General features: G+C 45.2%; 1 protein-coding gene across 1 annotated transcript in view; it reads left to right on the top strand.

Annotated features, from left to right (window-relative positions):
• The first annotated feature begins 11,201 nt into the window (after positions 1-11,201).
• Positions 11,202-23,197, top strand: part of PYGO1 (pygopus family PHD finger 1) — a 50,810-nt gene continuing 38,814 nt past the window's right edge. Inside the window, exon 1 of the mRNA XM_008268969.5 lies at positions 11,202-11,333. Within this exon, the coding sequence (XP_008267191.2) occupies positions 11,285-11,333 (49 nt within the window). The 5' untranslated portion in view covers positions 11,202-11,284. The remainder of the gene's footprint in view (positions 11,334-23,197) is intronic.

Here is a 23,197-nt window from a genome sequence, read left to right as displayed (position 1 = left end):
TTTTTTTTGTAACTACAGATAAGCTTTCACAAGGTACCTTCAAAAATTCACATTCCATATGGAGTGCCAGTTTGAGTCCCAGCTACTCTGCTTCCAATCCAGCTTCCTCCTTTTGCATTGTGGGAGGCATCAGGTCGGTTGGCTCAAGTGCCCCTGTAACCCATATAATTTGCCTGGATGTAGTTCCTGGCTCTCTGGCTTCATCCTGGCCCAGTCTTGGCTCTTATGAGCTTGACCAACAATAGAAGACCTATATCTCTCTCTTCCTCTTAAGTAGATGAGAATAAATAAATTTTTTAAATAGAAGAAGTGAATGTACTCATGTATATCTGTATAATGGAATATAAGGTGTACTTCAAAAAGTTCCTGAAACGATGGAATTAAAACATAAATTTATGGGGACTTTGCTGTGGCACAGAAGATTAAGCCTCTGCCTGCAAAGCCGGCATCCCATATGGGTGTCAGTTGAAGTTCTGGCTGCTCTGTTTCCAATCCAACTCCCTGCTAATGCACATGGGAAAGCAGCAGAAAATGGCCCAAGTCCTTGAGTCCCTACCCCCATGTGGGAGACCTGGAAGAAGCTCAAGGCTCATGGCTTCAGACTAGCCCAGCCCCAGCTGTTGTGGCCGTTTGAGGAGTTACCAGCGGATGGAGGACTCTCTCTGTCTCTCTCTACCTCTACCTCTGCCTTTCTTTCTTTCTTTTTTTTTTTTTAATTAATTAATTTATTTGAAAGGCAAAGTTACAGAGAGGCAGAGAGAGAGAGAGAGAGAGAGAGAGGTCTTCCATCTGCTGGTTCACTCCCCAGATGACCACAATGGCCGGAGCTGCGCCAATCTGAAGCCAGGAGCCAGAAGCTTCTTCCGAGTCTCCCACGCAGGTGCAGGAGTCCAAGGACTTGGGCCATCTTCTGCTGCTTTCCCAGGCCATAGAAGAGAGCAGGATTGGAAGTGGAGCAGCTGGGACTCGAACTAGCGCCCATATGGGATGCCGGCACTGCAGGCGGCGGCATTACCCACTATGCCACAGTGCCAGTCCCTAACTCTGCCTTTCAAATAAATAAATAAATCTTTTTGAAAAACCATAAATTTAGTTTGGGGCAAAAAGTTTTTGAAATCCATGCACAGTTTCTTCATAATTCACATTTTCCATGAAGTTTTTGAAGACCCCTCAAATTATTCAATCATAAAAAGAATGAAGTAATAATACATATATGGGGCTGGCGCTGTGGCATAGCAGGTAAAGCCACTGCCTTCAGTGCCGGCATCCCATATGGGCGCTAGTTCGAGTCCCAGCTGCTCCACTTCCACTCCAGCTCTCTGCTATGGCCTGGGAAAGCAGTAGAAGATGGCCGAAATCCTTGGGCCCCTGCACCTGTGTGGGAGACCCAGAAGAAGGTCCTGGCTTCTGATCAGCACAGCGCAGCCCATTGTGGCCATCTCGGGGGTGAGCTAGCAGATGCAAGATCTCTGCCTCTTTTTTTTTTTTTTAGATTTATTTTATTTATTTGAAAGAGTTCCACAGAGAGAGGAGAGGCAGAGAGAGAGAGAGAGATCTTTCATTTGATGGTTCACTCCCCAATTGGCTGAAACCGCCAGAGCTGCGCCAATCGGAAGCCAGGAGCCAGGAGCTTCTTCTGGGTCTCCCACGTGGGTGCAGGAACTCAAGGACCTGAGCCATCTTCCACTGCTTTCCCAGGCCACAGCAGAGAGCTGGATTTGAAGTGGAGCAGCAGGTCTTGAACCTGCGCCCATATGGAATGCCGGTGCTTCAGGCCAGGGTGTTAACCGTGTACCACAGCACCTGCCCCTCTGCCTTTCAAATTCAAAACAAAACAAAACAAAACAAAACAAAACAAAACAAAAACAAGCTGAGCCCTTGCTCTAAAAATAATAATCATACATACATACATACAGGGCCAGCGCCGCGGTTCAATAGGCTAATCCTCCACCTAGCGGCGCCGGCACACCGGGTTCTAGTCCCAGTCGGGGCGCCAGATTCTGTCCCAGTTGCCCCTCTTCCAGGTCAGCTCTCTGCTGTGGCCTGGGAGTGCAGTGGAGGATGGCCCAAGTGCTTGGGCCCTGCACCCCATGGGAGACCAGAAGAAGCACCTGGCTCCTGCCATCGGATCAGCGCGGTGCGCCAGCCGTGGCAGCCAATGGAGGGTGAACCAACGGCAAAGGAAGACCTTTCTCTCTGTCTCTCTCTCACTGTCCACTCTGCCTGTCAAAAAAAAAAAAAAATAATAATAATACATACATACATAGCATGGATGACTCTCAAAAACATTATGCTAATTGAAAGAAGCCACTCATAAATGACCCAATTATCTGATAGGATTTCATTGATACTGAATGAAATGCCCAGTGTAGGCAAATCCATAGCCACAGAAAGTAGATTATTCATTGCCATGGGATGAGGATGTGAAAGCATAGGGAGTGACTGCTAACCAGCCAGTACATTTCTTTTTGGTGTGATGAAGGTGTTCTGGAATTAGATAGTGCTAATGGTTATATAACTCTATGGATATGGGAAATAAACTAAAAAGTTGGTGAACTATACAGTGAATTATACTCATTAAAATGGTGACTTTTATGTAAACTTATCTTTGTAAAAAGTGAACGTGCAAAAATTGGGTACTCAGAGGAACATTACTGTACAAAGTTGTCGTCTCCCTGTTCCCACTCTTTCCCTTCAAACACACATAGCAAGCAAAAAGGTTTAGAACTGGCACATTTTCTGTCTCTTAAAAGAGAGTTCATAAAAATGCCAATTGTTCCATATTTATACTTTGTTGTTTTAACACCAAGATTTGTCATGTTTCTTAGGTAGTCTTGCCTTGCTGTGTTTCATTCACAAATATGCACACATCTTGCTCGTTGCCACATGTTCTCAAAAAATTTCTCAGGCTCCCGCAGTGATACAGTCTGCCTGTGTTGGCAGGGTTTATTTCCTGAAAAAAAAAATCTTCTGTTAAAAAACAGTGCAAAACAAGACAAAAAATCCCACACTACTTTGCTATATTGGTTTCATCAGCTGTCATATAAGAAGAATGTAACTCACTGTGCTCTTGGGACCGAAGATCAAAGACAAATGCTTAGAGGTATGTCACTTAAAATATGATGCTGCAGACGTAAATATTTTAAACCATGCTGTCCAAGAAAAATGCAATGGATATTCTTATAATAGTGATGTTAAACTCAATCTTTGGTTATTTATTCAAGAGGTTATGTCAAATTTGAATGACAAGCACTGATCAAGATGGAGAGCTACATAGACAGCTTTCTTGACTTGCAAACTTTAATATTTTTTAAAAAATTATAAATGTCCTATTTATTTCCTTTAAAAATAATACCCACTAGAAATACTTAGAAAGTCCTTGAATAGCATGTATTTCAGAGTACATTAATGTACAATTTGTGTGAATCCAAATTGGGGCTAAAGGAATTTTCTTCCTCCCTCCCTCCCTCCCTCCCTCCCTCCCTTCCTTTCTTCCTTCCTTCCTTCTTGTTTTGTTTCTTTGATCTACTTATTTGACTGAGTTACAGAGTGGAGTGGGAGGCCAGAGATCTTCCATCTGTTGGTTCTCTCCCTAGATGGCCACAATGGGCCAGGCCAAAATCAGGAGCCAGGAACTACTTATGGTTCTTCCACATAGGTGGTGGAGATTCAAACACTTGGGTCATTTTCCACTGCTTTTCCGAGGTGATTAGCAGGGAGCTGGATTGGAAATGGAGCAGCTGGGACACAAACCGGCACCCATATGGAATGCTGGCATCACAGGCAGCAGTTCTACGCCACAATGACAGTCCCAGGAATTTCTTTCTTTTCAAGATGTATTTATTTATTTGAAAGTCAGAGTTACACACACACACAGAGAGAGAGAGAGAGAGAGAGAGAGAGAGAGAGAGGTCTTCCATCTGCTGGTTCACTCCCCTATTGGCCCCAACAGCTGGAGCTGCGCCAACCCGAAGCCAGGAGCCAGGAGCTTCTTCCAGGTTTCCCACGTGGGTGCAAGAGCCCAAGGACTTGGGCCATCTTCTACTGCTTTCCCAGGCCATCGCAGAGAGCTGGATCGGAAGTGGCACAGCTGGGTCTTGAACCTATGCCCATATGGGATGCCAGCACTTCAGGCCAGGGTATTAACCCACTACGCCACAGCGCCAGCCCCCCAGGAATTTATTTCATATCAGACTATCTTGAACATGATTTGTAGTTAATACACATTAAAAGAATAATGGAGGGAGGGTGCTGGCACTGTGGCACAGTGGGTAAGCCACCACCTGCGGTGCTGGCATCTCATATGGGCTCCAGTTTGAGTCCTGGCTGCTCCACTTCCAATCCAACTCCCTGCTAATGCATCTGGGAAACCAGCAGAAGATGGCTCAAGGCCTTGGGCACCTACACCCAAGTGGGATACCTGGATGAAGCTTCTGCCTTCAGTGTGGTCCAACTCTGGCTATTATGGCCATTTGAGTAATGGAATCAGCAGACAGATCTCTCTCTCTCTCTCTGCCTCTCGCTCTCTAGAAGTCTGCCTTTCAAATAAGTAAATAAATAAATAAATTCACTTCTTTTATAGTCTCTTATTTTAAAACTTTATTTATTTATTTATTTTTAAGGCAGAGTTAGAGAAATCTTCCATTCACTGGTTCATTCTAAATGGCTGCAATGGCTGGGGCTGGGCCAGACTGACACCAAGAGCCTGGAACTCCATCCAGGTCTCGCATGTGGGTGCAAGGGCTCAAGGATTTGGGCCATCTTCTTCTGCTTTCCCAGGCACATTAGCAGGGAGCTAGATCAGAAATGGAGCATCTTTCTGCTATGGCCTAGGAAAGCAGTAGAAGTTGGCCCAAGTCCTTGGGTCCCTGCACCCATGTGGTCTGAGACCATGAAGAAATTCCTGGCTCCTGGCTTTGGATCAGTGCAGCTCCAGCCATTGCGGCCATCTGGGGAGTGAACCAGTGGATGGAAGACCTCTCTCTCTCTCTCTCTCTCTCTCTCTCTCTCTCTGCCTCTCCGTCTCTCTCTGTGTAACTCTGACTTTCAAATAAATAAATAAATATATAAAAAAAAAAGAAGTGGAACATCTGGGACACAAACTGGTACCCATCTGAGATGCTGGTGTCACAGGTGGCAGCTTAACCCAATGTGCTACAACGCTGGCCCGTTTAGTCTCCTCTGTCTTTGTCTACACTTTATCATGTCAACATTTCCTGCATCCTATCCTTGGCTCATGGATTTATCCATTCGTGGATAGTATCTTCTCCATGTGTATGTATATCTGCAGCCTAGGTCTGAATCTTGAGCTCTAGAGTCCTTTATATGGTCCACAGGTCAACAAACTGTACCCCATAGGCCAAATTCAGCCCACTGCCTGCTTTACTTTTGTGAAAGTTTTATTGAAAGATGATCACACTCACTTGTTTGCATATTACCTGTGGTAGCGTTTATGCTATAATGGCAGAGTTGGGTAGTTGTGACACAGAATGAATGCACCTGCAAACCCTCCACAGGAAAGGTCCACTGACCCTGTCTACAGCCTAAGCTGTGCCTCCTGCTGAGTCTAGGCATGACTGGCATAGCCACACCAAGAATATTTATGGGTATATTTCTGTATGAGAAATGGAGTAATGATAACCCTGGAATTCCTTTTAAGGTTTCATGGATAGACCACAGCAAGGTAAAAGGATATTTTTATTAGGAATTCTGTCATATTAGAGATTATATATATATATATATATATATACACAGAGAGAGAGAGAGAGAGAGAGAGCGCACACCAGGCTTCAATACAATTAGGACCTCACAGGATGCAATTTTAATTTGACACAAAAAGGTTTATAGATGGGCATGCTGTATTGTATTGATGGCATTGACTATTAATAGCACTGGTGAGGCATTTTGATGGATCTTCATGGGAATCCGACATTTCCAAGATAAGCAAGAATAGAAGAACATGACAGATGCTGTGAAGGAGTGGAAAGCATTTGTTTGAGAGCATGATGTGTTCTTCTCTCAAAAATAAGGATACGTACAATGATTGTTGAAGTAATGACCCAGATTTGTTCTGCCTTCCTTGTATCCAAATCCCTGGGTAACTCACTCCCACAATGACTCTAGGCTTGGTCATATAAATTTTTCTAGCCAATCAGACACAAAGTTTTGAAAGGGTAGGGCTTCCTTTCTTGGTACCTTTGGAAACCCAGTAACTTCCATCAGATGAAAAGAGCCCAGACTAGTCTCCTGGATGCTAGCACATATCCCAGATACGTTCTTTTTTTTTTTCTTTTTAAAGATTTATTTATTTGAAAGTCAGAGTTACAGAGTCGGAGGGAGGGAGGGAGGGAGGAAGAGAAAGAGAGAGAAAGAGAGAGAGAGAGAGAGAGAGAGAGAGAGAGAGAGACTTCCATCCTCGGGTTCACTTCCCTGCAACAAAGAGAGTCTTCCATCTGCTGGTTCGCTCCCTAGATCACCACAACAACAGGAGATGGACCAGGCCAATACCAAGAGTCAGGAACAGGAGCTTTACCCAGATCTCCCACGTGAGTAGTAGGGGCCCAAACACTTGTACTCCTAGGTGCATTAGCAGGGAGCTGGATCAGGGTTAGAGCAGCCGAGACACCAATCTGAGCCCATATGGGGTGCTGGTGTCACAGGCATATGTGTGACAATGTGACTCCTATATCTGTGTGACAATGCTGGCTCCTGTATCTCAGTTACTTTCATTTCTCCTGCTTACAACCAGCAAACAACCATACCTGTGTGTGAGTCCACTGGCTACCAACTGATCACAAATGCTGTCTGACCAACACTAGGTAGTGCTGAGAAAAGTTGTTCTAACCAAGTCCAGCACAAATTGCTTGTTCATAGAATGATGAACAAATACATGGTGTTTTTTTAAAAAAAGATTTATTTATTTATTTGCAAGTCAGAGTTACAGAGAGAAAGAGAGGGAAAGAGTGAGAGAGGTCTTCCATCCGATGATTCACTCCCCAACTGGCCGCAACGGCTGGAGCTGCGCCGATCCGAAGCCAAGAGCCAGGAGCTTCTTCTGGGTCTCCCACTCAGGTGCAGAGGCCCAAGCACTTGGGCTGTCTTCCACTGCTTTCCCAGGCCACAGCAGAGAGCTGGATTGGAAGAGCAGCCCGGACTAGAACTGGTGCCTATATGGGATGGCGGCGCTGCAGGTGTTGTATTAACCCACTGTACCACGGGGCCAGCCCCAGAATGATCGTTCTAAAACAGAGACTTAAACATGGCACTCACCTGCTTAAACTCCTCAATACTTTTCTACTGCTTCCAGAATAAAATCCTAAACTGTTTCTATGACATGCAATACCCTTCAGAAATCTAGCCCCTGTCTACTTCCTCAAAATTGGTTCCTGCCACTTCTCAAAACATACCTTATACTCCAGCCACTCCTAACTACTTAAGGTCTCCAAAAGATTCGTTCTTTTTCACCCCTTATTTCCTTTGGAAATTGTTTCTTGTGATTAAAAGACTCTACTTTTGGGGCTCATGTTGTGATGCAGCAGGCTAAGTCACCTCTTGTGATGCCAGTATCCTGTATCCCAGATGCTCTGCTTCCAATCCAGCTCCCTGGGTCCCTACCCATGGGAGTTCCTGGCCCAATCCGGAAGTTGTGGCCATTTCAGAGGTGAATCAGAAGTTAGATCTCTACCCCCCAACCCTGTTGCTCTGCCTTTCAAATCAATCAATCAATCAATCAATCAATCAATGAATTTTTTTAAAAACACTATTTTCCCTTGCAATATTTTGCTAATTCCTACATGTTCCTCCCAACTTAGGTGGTAAAATACATATAATGTAAAAATATTACCATTCTAACTATTTTTGAAGGATTATTTATTTTAAAGGCAGAGTGATAGAAAGAGGGAGAGACAGAGAAAGACATTTTCCATCTGCTGGGTCATTCCTCACACGACTGCAAGAGCCAGGGCTGGGCCAGGCTGAAACTAAGAGCCAAGAACTCCATCAAGATTTCCCATGTGGATGGACAAAGCCCAAAGTACTTGGGACATCATGTGCTGCTTTCCCAGGTGCACTAGCAGGGAACTGGATCAGAAGTAGAGTAGCTGGGACTTGAACTGGTATTCCAATATGGATGCTGGCATGACAAGCAACAGCTTAACCCACTGTACCACAACACTGGTCCCTCTATTTTCAAGTGTACGATTTACTGGCATTATTTATATTCACATTACTATGCAGCCATCACCATTATCCATCTTGAGAAAATTTCTATCATCTCAAACTGAAACTCTGCCCATTAAAAAGTAGAAAGAGGGAAAAAGAGGAGAGAGATCTCTGATTCACTGGTTCACTCTCCAAATGCCTCAACAATCAGGAATGGCTTGAACCAGGCTAAAGTCAGGGTCCCCTTCATTCTGGGTCTCCCATACAAGTGGCAGGGACCCAACTATTTGAGCCATCACCTCCTTCCTACCAGCGTATGCATAAGAAGCTGTAATTGGAGTACAGTGTACATGTACAATTGGAGTGCAGGAGTACATGAGGTACAGGCATCCCAATGGCTTCACCAGTAAGCCAAACATCTGCCCCATCTACTCTTTCACAAGGCTCTCCCAAACGTTACCAGCTATCTGCCTCCCAATATGAGTAGAAAGTTTCTCCACAGTGTGACATTGTAGTGTACTGTAATGCTTGGCCACTCTGCATTATTACTTCCTCCCTGAATCTGTGAACTCCTTAAGGACAAGCACTATTGTCTCATTAATCTCCATATATCTTCAGCTAACAATGTGTGTACCATATGGCTCATAAATACATGTCACCAAATCTGTTGGTTGCTTTTGAATCACCCTGAGAGCATGTGAAGACCGATTTCTAGACCTCATCCTCAGAAATTCTGATTCCGTGAATCTGGGGAGGGGGCTTGGAATCTGAAAATTTTGAATGCTCTCTAGGTCATCTGGATATGTGCAAGTCACTGGTCGGTCAGGATTTGGAAGTCAAATTGATCTGAAAAACCATGTCTGTGTAAGGAGGTCTTTTTATTCTTGATGAATCAATAAAAAGGAGCCATTTCTTTTGAATCACATATTATTTCTGAATATCTAACTTTAGGGAGAAACAATAAAAAATCAAAATCTTTTAGCAATGATTTTTTCCAACCATTCTCCTTTCACTAACAGCTGTATAATAATAATAAAAAAGCCCTGCATTTCCATATTGATTGATACTTTCAAAGTGTTTTCACATCTTCCCTCAACAACCCTGTGAGGTAGAGCATTACTTCAATTTGCTTTATTATTACCAATTGCTTCTGCTTTTTGACACTTACCAAATCCCTGACAATTTAGTCCCCTTGGGCACTTCCAGCCTATTTTTTCATACAACCATTCAAAAATCTTTTGGAACGCATTATATGCCAGTTATGTACCGGAGGATACAGTTCTGATCTGTATGAAATTCCTGCCCGCATGGAGCTTACATTCCAGTAAACTGCGGGAGGGGGAAACTTATCCACAGATGTGCTCCTGTACCAACATTTTCCTTAGCCTGTCCTAGGCTGAATCTTCTAATTAGGAACCCCAGCTTGCCCTCCCTTTCCTAGATAAGGGGTACCATTTGTCCCCTGGCCATGCCAGGGTGTCTTTTAAAGCAGATTCCATTGCAGTGGTACTTGTTTCTTCTGCAGCTGGTAAGACTCTAGTGTGGTTTATCTCCGGTTTCCGACATCGCACAGTTGAATGAGTTCTATGAACCTTGTCGCGGAAGGATGAGATTCCCGTTTTGGTGAGTTCGATGTCCTCATGCATAATGAATGCTTCTCAGTGATTCTGACATCAAAACTAACTCCGTGTTTCACCTGACTCGGGATCAGAGTCTGCGTCTACAGAGTCTCTCTAACCGGATGACTAGAAAATCTAACTAAAAGCAGGGAAAAGTGTTTCTTAACAGGGCAAAGGATGTCGTGGCGGTGTAGCCCTCTCGACCTGTACACATCAGAAAACTGGGACTCAGAGAGGTTACCTAAGTTGCCTCACAGCACACAGCCCAACAGATGGATGTGGACCGGTGATCCAATCTAATTTGCAAGCACAGTAGGGGGTTGTCCTTAAACGTAACGTCTCCGTGAGGTCCAGCCATCCACTCCATCGCCCTTCCTTAGCTTAATTCCACGTCGCTCTTTCCTGAAGAGACAAGCCGTTAAAACACCAAGTTGGGAGCATTCCACAAACAGGTGTCCAGGCTACGGGCACCGAGTCGAAGAAATGGTGTCTCCGCAAGCCGGCCGAGAACTCCGCGGCTCCCGCTTACAAAGTTTTCTCGCTTCGTACGTTCCTCTTTCAGATCCCTGACCGCGAGGCAAAGATGCCTGCCGGGGCTTCCGACGAAGTTCGAAGCTGGCATTTCCTCACCGAAGCCCGGCCGGGGCGCGTCGGCCGCGGCGCTGGCCGTCCTCGGGCCTGGCGGGCAGTGAGGGAGCGCCGGGCGCGGGGCGGGGCGGCCCCTCGGCGCGCGCTGCCCGCCCCGACTGCAAGAGCCGCGGGCCCGCGAGCCCCGGCGCGAAGCGAGAGGCGCGCGCGGGCCGTGGGGGTTGGGCCGAGGCGGAGCGCGAGGCGGCGGCGGCGGCGGCGGCGGCGGCGGCGGGAGGCGCCGCGGGACTAGGCAGCGGCCCCCGCCCCCCGAAGCCCGTCCCCGCGCGGGGCTGGGGAGCGCAGGGCGGGGAAGCCGCGGGGCTGCGCCACGTCCCTCGCCCGCCCAGGAGCGGGTTTTGCAGGCGGCTCCAGGCTGGGGGCTTTTGTGTCTGCGACTCGAGAGCGGCGAAGAGCGCAGACCTCCTCTTCAGAGGGCGCTGTGAGTGCGCCGCCAGGGCCGGGCCGCCCGCCTCCTGCCTCCCCTGTCAGCGGCTCCTGAGGTGGCGGCGGCAGCGGCAGCGGCAGCGAAGAAGAAGAAGGAGTGGGAGGAGGCGGCGGCGGCGGCGGCGCATTCGTCCTCCACACATGCCGGCCCCGGGCGGGGGGCCGCCCCCAGGCCGCGCTCCCGGCCGCCGCCGCTGAGCCCGAGCAGCCCCCAGCACGCCGCCCGCCGCCCCGAGGCCTCGTCCTCCTCCCAAACTTTGCAAAGTCGGCCCGCGTCCCCGCCGCCCTCGGCCGCTCCTCGGCTCTGAGGCTCGCCTCGCAGCCGCAGCGGCCCCGCGAGGAGGAGGAGGAGGAGGAGGAGGAGCCGCCGCCGCAGCATCAAAGAGACCGAATTCCCGCGGCCTGGGGGGAGTCATGCTTTGCGGTCTGTAATGTCAGCAGAACAGGAGAAGGATCCCATTTCGCTGAAGAGAGTTCGAGGTAACCGAGAAGGGCGCCGGGATTGGGGGAAGCGGGGTGAGTGGGGGTGCGCGGGGGGCCCCGTGTGCCCGGCCGCCGGGAGGCCACGGGGCTCTGTCCGGGCCTAACTCCACGCAGCCCGCGTCCCGCCCGCGCCCCGGGCCGAGGCTGCGGTCCGAGGCGCGCGGCCCCGGCGCCCGCTCGCCCCCGGGACCCCCGCGCCGAGCCCTCGCCTCCCGACTTTGTGTGAGGAGCCAGTTGGCGCCGCACTCAGCATCCCTTCACACCCCCTGCTCGCCCACCGCACGTCCTTGCCCAGACGCTGCACAATAGGGTGAGAAGGAGACACCCGCTGGCCGACACCTCCCACCGTGCCTCCCCGCCCCCCCAAAGTAAGTTGGACTGCACGGGAGTTGAGGCACGGGGAGGACCGCGGGGCTCTCACGCCTCAAAGCCCGCTCCGCGACCCCAACCCCCACCCCGCAAAGGCAACCAATACTGTTTATTTTCTTTAGCTTCAAGAGCAGAAACTGTATACACCCAGAAGGTATTTTCTTTATTGGTTTACGGGTAGGAATCAAATCATCCAAAATCAGTTTTACGCATGACTGATTTCCTTCTTCCTTGCAAACTAGTTCCGAATTTTACTGCCACCTTACTATCTAAGAAAAACCAGAGGGACCGATTGACCAGACAAAAGATACTGCATGCGAGTTCGCAAACGCCAAATGCCGTTGGGAAATTCGAGGATATACTCCTGCTGTGATTTGTAGCTCTCAGTAGGGTTCAGGAGGAAAGTCCCAAAGTGGAAGTGATGCTGCTTGTTTATTAAGCAAATATTTATTGAACATCTACTATGTGCTGGGCACGTTCCTGGCACCGGGATACCGCAGTGAATACAGTAAAGAAACATGTTCACCTAGAAGGAGTTCACACTCCTGGGGTAAACAAAAGCCATGGCTTGTCGAATGGGAAGCGCTGTGGCCAAAAAACAAAGCAGGGAAAGGGGATGAGAAATGTGGCTGAGGGTGGGGAGGCAGGGATTATGTTTATAAGGTGATTGTGAAAAGGCTGTCCTGAAAGATGAGGTTTGAACAGACACCTCGAGGAAGTAATAGAGTAGAGCCATATGCATAGCAGTGGGAAGCGCAGTCTGCAAAAGGAACAGCCTCTGTCGGGAAAACACCCAGTGTTTTTAAGCCAACTGCAAAGAAGCTGGTGTCATAGGAGCAAAGTGAGTAGAAGAAGAGTAATAATACATCGACTGAGGCTTGGGGTGATTTTTTCGTTGAGGAATCTTGTGTGCCACTTAAAAGGCTTTTGCTCTGAGATAGGGACTAGACAGCTGTGAGCTGAAGAGTGCTCAGTCTGACATTTTAAACAGGGCTTCTCCAGCTGCGAGGTAGAGAATAGACTAGAGAGCAAGGGGTGAAGCAGGGAGACTAGTTAAGGAGACTGTTGCAACAGATCGTTCATCCAGACAGTGTAGTGCTTTATGTCAGTAAGTAGTAAAGTAAATTTCCAGTGGAGTTAAGTGATGTAGAGATCAAGGACCACAGTCATTCATTTATGTTTTTGTTTAATGTGACTAGAGATTAAACATATACAGCTACTTTGGGAAACACTGACATCCATTCAAAGAGTATTTAGGTAGAAATTGATTTTCTTAACCATTTGAGTAAAATCATAATTAAGAGCAGAATGCTGTTTTTTTTAAAAGGTACAGCCTTTCATTTAGTGAAATATTTTAAACCTCTTTTCTATTTGTGATTATGAGTTTCCAAAAACCTTTCAGGAATAGATCTTGCTGAGTTACAATTATTCCCCTGGTATTTTTACCTATTAATATAAATTGCTTTGAGATTGAAGGAAAAGAAAGCACTATCAAATTTATACCTTTGAACTCTATTATCAGTCTTAATCAAATGTAATTCTAAATAAAATAGACGAGTGTTTTATTGTGGGTTAAGAGCACAGATCTATCTTCATTTTGTTCTAACTGCTGCTGCCTTTTAAGTTTGATGCTTTAGCTGTCGGGGATTGGCTCAGTGTCAGCTCAAAAATATTCTTGCAGTTAAGTACCAGAATAAAAGATGCAACACTCTGGAAAATGAAAAGTCACAATTTAAAAAATATTTTTGTGAGTCATTTTATAATATTTAGAACATTAATTTTAAAAGAACATTTTTGTATCATTTTATAATCCATAAAAGATACCAGAAATCTATGTGAGTTCATAGGAAGCACACTTCTGAACTTCACTGCCCTGGAAATTTTCAATTTATATTGTTAGATTTCTTGCATGGTGGGGCGTTTGTCGGGCATATACTCTTGAATAGAGCATACTAAACTGTTTTGCATCCACTGATACGTATAGATAAATCTTTGTCATGGTTATGTATTTATTTCATTTATATTCCAAAAAGAATGTATCATCAAACCCCTTGTTTAGGATATCTTTTGAGAGATATATAACAAGTTTAAATGAATTGTTAAGAAAAGTATTAAAGGAACTCAAATATGGCAAATTATGACTGAGTGACTGAAGATTTTACAGTAGAGGCAGATCCCAGGTGTTCCTTTCTCACAATAAAGTTTGAGAACTGCTACTTACAGACCTAAATTGCAAAGGTGAGTGGACCAGAAGCTGATTTGTGATCTTCCAAATGTGTCATGATGTTTTCAACATTAAACTCAAAAGTACTATTTAGTGCCTTACTGTCTTATTCCTGTTTTCCACCAAGCCCTCAGTTCTTGACTATAATACAGATCCATGAGGATAGGTATAGTGTTTTAATAATCTTATTTATTTGCCTTGCCCATGTAAATTTCAGATGAATGAAAGAGTTAATACATAAATTAATTTATTCATATCTTTATTCTGCTTTCTGATTGTCCATTACCCTTCATAATAATTTTACTTACCCTTTTTTCTTTAGAAGTCACTTTTCACCCTCATTGTAACCAGCACTCCCATTCTCCATATTCTTAGAACTCTTCTTTAAAAATTTGTGTTTATTAATTTATTTGATTTGAGAGACAGAAAAAAAAAAAGAAAGAAAAATCTCTTACCTGTCAATTCACTTCCCTTATGTTGACAGTAACTGAGGTTGGATCAGGCTGAATCTGGGAGCCAGGAACTCAGTACAGCTCTCCCATGTGGGTGGCAGGAACTCAACTATGTGAGCTATCATCTTCTGCCTCCTAAAGTGTGCATCAGCAGAAAGTAGAATTGTGGCTGAATTGGGAATTAAACTTAGGCCCTCTGATATGGATGTAGGCATTGTTAGAATGTCTTAACTACACCTGGCCCTCTTACATCTTTCAGGCATTAATCTGATGGCAGTATTCATCTCTTTATTCAAAAAGTATTTATTAAGCAATCATAGTGCTAGAGAGTGAGAATACATTTATTAAGAAGACATAGTTGGGGCCAGAGCTGTGGCGTAGGAGGTAAAGCCGCCCATTGTAGTGACGGCATCCCATTTGGGTTCAAGTTTGAGTCCTGGCTACTCCACTTCTGATCTAGCTCTCTGCCATGGTCTGGGACAGCAGTAGAAGATGGCCCAAGTCCTTGGGCCCCTGTACCATGTGGGAGACCCAAAAGAAGCTCCTGGCTCCTGGCTTTGAATCAGTGCAGCTCCTGCCATTGCAGCCATCTGGGGAGTGAACCAGCAGATGGAAGATTCTCTCTCTCTCTGTCTCTCTCTCTCTCTCTGCCTCTCCTTCTCTTCTCTCTGTGTGTAACTCAGACTTTCAAATAAAAAAATAAATCTTAAAAAAAAAAAAAAGAGAAGACATGGTGGTGGAGCTGGCACTGTAAAGTAAAGCCACCACCTGCAGTGCCGGCATCCCAGTTTGAGTCCAGGCTGCTCCACTTCCGATCTAGCTCTCTGCTATGGCCTGGGAAATCAGTGGAAGATGGCCCAAGTCCTTGGGCCCCTGCACCTGCCTGGGAGACACAGAAGAAGCTCCTGGCTCCTGGCTTCAGATCCGTGTAGCTCTGGCCATTGCAGCCAATTGGGGAGTGAACCAGCAGATGAAAGACCTCTCTCTCTCTCTTTCTCTCTCTCTGTCTCTTTCTCTTTCTCTGTCTCTCTCCCTCTCCTTTCTCTGTGTAACTCTTTCAAATAAGTCTTAAAAAAGAAGAAGAAGAAGGTGTGGTGGTAGGCATTTGGCTTAGTGGTTAAGCTGTTGGTTGAGATGCCTACATTCTTTACCAGACTACATGCATTTGAGTCCCAGCTCCACTACCAATTCCAGCTTCTTGCTAAGGCACACCCTGGAAGACAGCAAATGATAGCTCACATAGTGATGGCTCAAGTGATAGAGAGAATTAGCATCGTGATACACTTGGAAGATTAGTGTTGGGAAAGAAAATAGGGATGATGGGGAAAGAAAGAAATTTAGAGATGAAGTTGAGGGCATTCATTTGGATGGAAATGTTAGAAAATGGATATATTTCAGAATCTAATAATACCATATAAATGTCATAAAAGTACTGAAAGTAGACTTGAGTATAAATTGTAGACTGTCTTGAAGCAGTAAGTATATGGAAAGTTTGGATTAAGATTGCAGAGGAAGCATAATATATGTAGTTACACAATGGGAATTAAGAGAGAGTTAGGGCCAGCGCAACAGCTCAATAGGCTAATCCTCTGCCCGCAGCACTGGCACCCCGGGTTCTAGTCTCGGTTGGGGTGCCAGATTCTGTCCCAGTTGCTCCTCTTCCATTCCAGCTCCCTGCTGTGGCCCAGGAGTGCAGTGGAGGATGGCCCAGGTCCTTGGGCCCTGCACGCGCATGGGAGACCAGGAGGAAGCACCTGGCTCCTAGCTTCAGATTGGCGTAGTGCGCTGGCCATCACGCACTGGCTGTAGTGGCCACTTGTGGGGTGAACCAACGGCAAAGGAAGACCTTTCTCTCTGTCTCTCTCTCTCTCTAACTCTGCCTGTCAAAAATATAAATAAATAAATAGATAAATAAATATAAAGAGAGTTAGAAGCCAGCATCGTGGCCGTGGCTCACTTGGCTAATCCTCTGCCTGTGGTGCGGCACCCCGGGTTCTAGTCCTGGTTGGGGCGCTAGATACTAGTCCCAGTTGCTCCTCTTCCAGGCCAGCTCTCTGCTGTGGCCCGGGAGGGCAGAGGAGGATGGCCCAAGTGCTTGGGTCCCTGCACCCGCATGGGAGACCAGGAGGAAGTACCTGGCTCCTGGCTTCAGATCGGTGCAGCGCCAGCCATAGCAGCCATTAAGGGAGTGAACCAACGGAAGGAAGACCTTTCTGTCTCTCTCACTGTCTATAACTCTCTCTCTCTCTCTGTAAAAGAAAAAAAGAGAGAGAGAGAAAGTCTGAAGGAAAGTTTTATTTAAAAAAAAAACTTTTTTTATTTATTTTAAGGGCAAAGTTACAGAAGGGCAGGGGAGAAAGAGAGAGAGAGAAAGTCTTATATCTGCTGGTTCACTCCCCAAATGGCTGCAACAGGGGAAGCGGGGGTGGGGGGGAGATAGAGAGAATCTTCCATCTGCTGATTCATGCCCCAAATGGCTGCAACGGCCAGAACTGGGCCAATCTGAAGCCAGGAGCCAGGAGCTTCTTCCAGGTCTCCCCAGCTGGTGCAGGGCCTAAGGACTTGGGCCATCTTCTGCTTTCCCAGGCCACAGCAGAGAGCTGGATCAGAAGTGTAGCAGCTGGACCTCGAACCGACATCCATATCGGATGTTGGCACTGCAGCTGGTGGCTTTACTTGCTACACCACAACACTGGGCCCAGGAAAGGCTTTTTTTTTTGTTTGTTTGCTTTTTAGTTGGTTCATATAAAGGCTAGGCAGTTATCAGGAAAGTGAGTTTGGTTTTAGATATATTGAATTTCTACTTGGAATATTCCAGTGTATGCAGTGGATGTACTGTACATGGTTTGAAGCAGAGGCAGTGGTCTGAGCCAGAAATAGAGATCTGGAAGTCATCAGTAAACAAGTGAATTCTAATTAATATCTTGGGAGTAGATGCAGTCACCCCAGAGACTAGAAAGGGAGAAGAGAAAAGCATTGAGAACACCGGCTTTGGAAACACTAACATTTTGAAGAAGGGAAGGAAAAGAAGACACTGAAAAGCACAAGGTGAAATGAATAGCAACAAAAGTAGCTAAATAAATAAGTGGTGCCACAGATAAATGAAGGAGAGAATTTATGAAGGGTCGATAAAAGAATTTTGTTTTTAATCTGCTGAGTGAAAGCTATCTGTTTGTGGAATGTCCAATTTGCTTTCTGTGTCATAGAGAACATGACCACAATTTTATAAAGTGGTCCAGACTCATTCCTCACTCTCATCCAACACTGTTCTGAAACCCTAGAATATTTTTCTTTTCCTTTTTTTTTTTTTTTTTTTTGACAGGCAGAGTGGACAGTGAGAGAGACAGAGAGAAAGGTCTTCCTTTCCTGTTGGTTCACCCCCCAATTGCTGCTGCGGCTGGCGCACTGCGGTGCACCATGCTGATCTGAAGCCAGGAGCCAGGTGCTTCTCTCAGTCTCCCATGCAGACGCAGGGCCCAAGGACTTGGGCCATCCTCCACTGCACTTCCGGGCCACAGCAGAGAGCTGGACTGGAAGAGGAGTAACCCGACAGAATCTGGTGCCCCGACTGGGACTAGAACCCTAGGTGCTGGCGCTGCAGGCGGAGGATTAGCCTAGTGAGCAGCGGCGCTGGCCATAGAATATTTTTCTCAATGTTTTGTATCCACTGGCTTCTTCACCTTTATAATCACTTCTGTAGTTTAGGTTTTGCTTATGTCTTTGATTATTAGAATAGCCCTCTCAGTGATTTCCTGGCTTCCTCTTTTGTCTCTCTTAATCCATTTCCACATTGCTACTGCTAGTTGATGAATAATTACCATCTACTAAGAACTTATGCAGTCCTTCATAAGTGGTTTAAATGGGTCATCTTACTTAATCCTATCAATAATCCTATGAAATTGATATTATTATCATCCTGGATTTGCAGTTGATGAATTGATGCTTAGAGAGATTAAATAATATGCACTTAAGTAGTATTTCAAAGTTTACTCAGTTAGTCGCAAAGCCGGAACTCAAAACTCTGGGGTACAGATCTTAGCCACTGTATCTTTTGCACTGCTGCTCCCATAACATAATATGCTGTGTTACTGTCTTGTAAAATTATTCAGTGGTTCCCCAATTGCCTTTAGAATAAAAATCCAGCTTTCTTAAATTGGCCTTTTTGATTTGGCACAGGCCTACCACTTAGTCTTTGTCCCTCATCCATGAAATGCCCTCCCTTGTCTCCTGGGTACGTTCCTGAAATATTCATACTTACTCTCTAGGTCATGTTGTGATCTTTCTTTTCTTAAAAACTCTCTACACATTGTCTTCTTTCTGCTGGGCGTTCTCTTTTTCCCCCCTGTTGGTAAAATACTAATCCTTGAAGGTTCCTCTCAAGATGTTTTCCCTGAATTCTTCCCCTAGTCAAGATTAGGAGAATTTCTTATATTCTCTCAGTATTCTGTGCTCATCTCTATTATAGTATTTATCATATTAAATTTAAGTTAAAAAATTGTTTCCTCTAGGTTATGAGACCCTTACAGTGAGAAATTATTAGTTTTATTTCTGTATTCTCAAAAGATCAACAAATGTTCCTGAAAACTAATTTGATAAACATTAAAAAAGAGATTTCAGTAACTTCAGAAAATTGGTTTTCCTGGTTTGCTTTTCCCAGGGATTTAGAAAAGTTACCTGTTGGGGAGATTATATAATTTTTTTCTAACATTCTTATTCTAGATAACCCAGGTGGTCTTGAGTCATCTTTACCATCAAGGTTAACTTTAAAGTATGGTTAAGAATTATTTTATCTGGGGCCGGTGGCACAGAGGTTTAATGCCCTGGCCTAAAGTGCTGGCATCCCATATGGGCGCCGGTTCTTGTCCCAGCTGCTTCACTTCTGCTCCAGCTCCCTGCTGTGGACTGGGAAAGCAGTAGAAGGTGGCTGAGGTCCTTGGGCCCCTGCACCCATGTGGGAGACCTGGAAGAAGCTCCTGGCTCTGGGCTTCGGATCGGCGTAGCTCCGGCCGTTTCAGCCAAGTGAACCATCGGATGGAAGACCTCTCTCTCTGCCTCTCCTCTCTCTATGTAAATCTGACTTTCAAATAAATAAATCTCTTTAAAAAAAAGAATGATTTCGGGTCTCTTTTCCTATCCCCAGTTTCAAATGATGTGCTAATTGCAAAGTAGGAAGCAGCATTATGACTCTGAGCCCAGCTTCCAAGATTCTTATCCCAGTTCTGCCATTTATTAGCTGTGTGATTCTTGGCAGGTTATTTAGCCTCTCTGTGCATCAGTTTCCTCAGCTGGAAAATGAGAATAATCATCATACTTATTTCATGGAGTTGTTTGAAGGATTAAATGAGTTAATACAAAGTACTTAGAATATTGTCTGGTACATTCTAAGCTATCTGTTTGCTATTAAAATCAGAAATAGTGGCTCTAAAATATATATTCTGGTTAAGTAATGTGATCATTATTTTCTTTTGTGTATGTTTAATGAGTCATTAAGTATAAACAATCTACAGCAGGTTCGATTTTGATTGGCAGCAGGTGTGAAGAGAAGAAAAATAAAAATTTTCTCATTCTAGGAAGAAGATAGTGAATAACAGAAAATACTTTAAAGGCAAAAACCTCTCAGGTTTTACAGTTTGCTGGAAAAGACAATTAGAAGTTGTTTACTTGAATAATATTTTTGAATATTTACAATATTGTACCTCATGATTTCTGAAGCTTTTTGTCTAAAATTTTGTCTTTGTTATTAAAAATATTTATTTATTTGAGAGGCAGAGAGAAAGAGTTCTTATTCACTGGTTCACTCCCCACATGCCTGCTATGGCTAGAGCTGGGGCCAGGGCCCAAGCTAGAAACTGGGAATATAATCCATGTCTCCCATGTGGATGATAGGAACTCAGTAGCTTGAGCCCTTACCTCTGCCTCCAGGGTCTGCATTGGCAGGAAGTTGGAGTCAGAGCCAGAGCTAAGAATTGAATCTGGGTACTTTGGTGTGGGATATGGGTCTCTTAACTGCTAAACTAACCATCTACTCCCAAAGTATTTTGTTGTTTTTTAAAAAAGATTTATTTTGTTATTTATTAGAGAGGCAGAGTTACAGAGAGAAAGGGAGAGGGGGAGAGGGGAAGAGAGGGAGGGAGGTCTTCTATCCACTTATTCACTCCCTAAATGGATGCAATGGCCAGAGCTGGGCCAATCCAAAGCCAGGAGCCAGGAGCTTCTTCTGGGTCTCCCACATGAGTGTAGGGGCTCAAACACTTGGGCCATCTTCCACTGCTTTCCCAGGCCATTAGCAGGGAGCTGGATCAGAAGAGGAGCATCTGGGACTTGAACTGGCAACCATGTGGGTTACCAATGCTGCAGACAGAGGCTTAACCTAGTATACCGCAGCACTGGCCCCAGAAGGTTTCTTTAATAAAAAACATTGATTATCAGAGGTGTTATTGTATAGTCACCTTTTCACACAAATACCATCCATCTATTCTCAAAAGTTTTTCTTTTGTAAGCAAACTTAAATTCCGTGGACCTTAGTAATGCAGACATCTTTACTTAGGGGAAAATAGCTAGCACAGGAAACACAAACAGCTAAATCTAAAATTGGGGATGTTGAAAGGTTTCTTTTTTATTATTTGAAAGAGTTATAGAGAGGCAGAGAGAGAGAGGTCTCTTCCATCTGTTGGTCCATTCCCCAATTGGCCGCAATGGTCAGATCTGGGCCATTCCAAAGCCAGGAGCCAGGAGCTTCTTCTGGGTCTCCCACTTGGGCTATCTTCTATTGCTTTCCCAGTCCATAGCAGAGAGCTGGATCAAAAGTGGAGCAGCTGGGACTCGAATTGGTCCTCATATGGGATGCTGGCACTGCAGGCAGCAGCTTTACCTATGTGCTATGCCACATGTTAGCCCCGATGTTGAAGAGTTTCTGAATTTAATTTACTTATTGTCCGGGTTGATCTGTATACAGGTTATCACATAATAGACATATTCTGCCTTGCATTTTTATTGTATTTTAAATTGTTTATTCATTTATAAAGATTTATTTATTTTAATGGCAGAGTTATAGAGAAAGAAGAGACCGAGAGAGAGAGAGAGAATCACTTCCCAAGTGGCTACAACAGCCAGGCAGCCAGGAAGCCAGGCTTCTGGGTATCCCATGAGGGAGGCAGGGGCCCAAGCACTTGGGTCATCTTTGGCTGTTTACCCAGGTGCATCAACAGGGAACCTGATAGAAGTGGAGCAGCTGGGACTTGAATTGGCGCCCATGTAGGATGCCAGCATTACATGCAGTGGCTTAACCTTCAATACTAAAATGTTGGCCCCTCCACCTTGCAATTTGAAAGAACATAATGACACTTTCATCTCAATCACATAAAAGGCCATTTTACCAAATGCTCTCTGAAATTTGTATAATAATAATATACTTGCATAAGGATGCTTAATATTTTAATTTCATGGGCAGACTTAGTGTTAGAAAAGTTTATGTCTCAAATAAAGATAAACCTATTGGGGTGCTGGTGCTGTGGCGCAGTAGGTTAAAGCCCTAGCCTGCAGTGCCGGCAATCCTATATGGGCACTGATTCAACTCCCGGCTGCTCTGCTTCCGATCCAGCTCTCTACTATAGCCTGGGAAAAACAATAGAAGATGGCCCAAGTCCTTGGGCCCCTGTACCCGCATGGGAGACCCAGAAAAAGCCTCTGGCTTCAGATCAGTTCAGCTCTGGCTATTGCAGTCATTTGGGGAGTGAACCAGTGGATAGAAGACCCCTCTGCTTCTACTTCTGTCTCTCTCTGAATCTACCTCTTTCTGCAACTCTGTTTTTCAGATACATAAAACAAATCTTTAAAAAAAAGATAAACCTGTTGGTTGCTGTGTTCATGTCTGTTTGTGAATAGAGTAAGCTGACATTAGACCTCAGATTTGGCCGGCGCCACAGCTCACTTGGCTAATCCTCTGCCTGCGGTGCTGGCAACCCGGGTTCTAGTCCCAGTCGGAACGCGGGATTCTGTCCCAGTTGCCCCTCTTCCTGTCCAGCTCTCTGCTGTGGCCCAGGAGGGCAGAGGAGGATGGCCCAAGTGCTTGGGTCCTGCACCCGCATGGGAGACCAGGATAAGCACCTGGCTCCTGGCTTCGGATCAGCATGGTGCGCCGGCTGCAGCATGCCGGCCGTAGCGATCATTGGAGGGTGAACCAACGGTAAAGGAAGACCTTTCTCTCTGTCTCTCTCACTGTCCACTCTGCCTGTCAAAAAAAAAAAAAAAAAAAAAAAAAAAAAAAAAAAAAGACCTCAGACTTCTCCATTATCATGAAACACAATGTTTGAATACCAGCTGAGGGTATTGACATTGCTAGATATTAGATATTTGGTAAGGTTTTAATTACTATAGAAACTAAAGTGGGAGGGGCTTCTGGTATTGTTTAGTCGAAAGAAAAGCAAAATGAAGACTAATAGTTGAGTGCCTACAGTGTGCCAGGCAATCTGGTAGGGTCTCTATATATTTAATCAACATAAAATACATAAACCAATATGATTTGGAATAATGACAAAACAAGTCAGAATAAAGGAAAATATAAATCATAAAATATTTCTAATATAATGCAATTGTATTACTTATGAGAACAGTCAGTGTCTCAGCTTGGCCTACTATCAGGAAATACTGTCGACTGATTGGTTTAAACAAGAAATCTTTGTTTTTCACAGTTCTGGTACCTGGGAAATCCAAGATTATGGTACTAACTGATTTGGTTCCTTCGAGACCCTGCTTCCTGGCTTGTAAGCTATTGGCTTCTCATTGTGTGCTAATAGGGTCTTTGCAGTATGTGTTTG

Source organism: Oryctolagus cuniculus, chromosome 12 (assembly GCF_051225735.1).
Source record: "Oryctolagus cuniculus isolate XC-2025 breed Fujian yellow rabbit chromosome 12, ASM5122573v1, whole genome shotgun sequence".
Lineage (NCBI taxonomy): Eukaryota > Metazoa > Chordata > Mammalia > Lagomorpha > Leporidae > Oryctolagus > Oryctolagus cuniculus.
The sequence above is the reverse complement of the archived record's forward strand: the minus strand, read 5'-3'. Positions and strand labels throughout refer to the sequence as shown.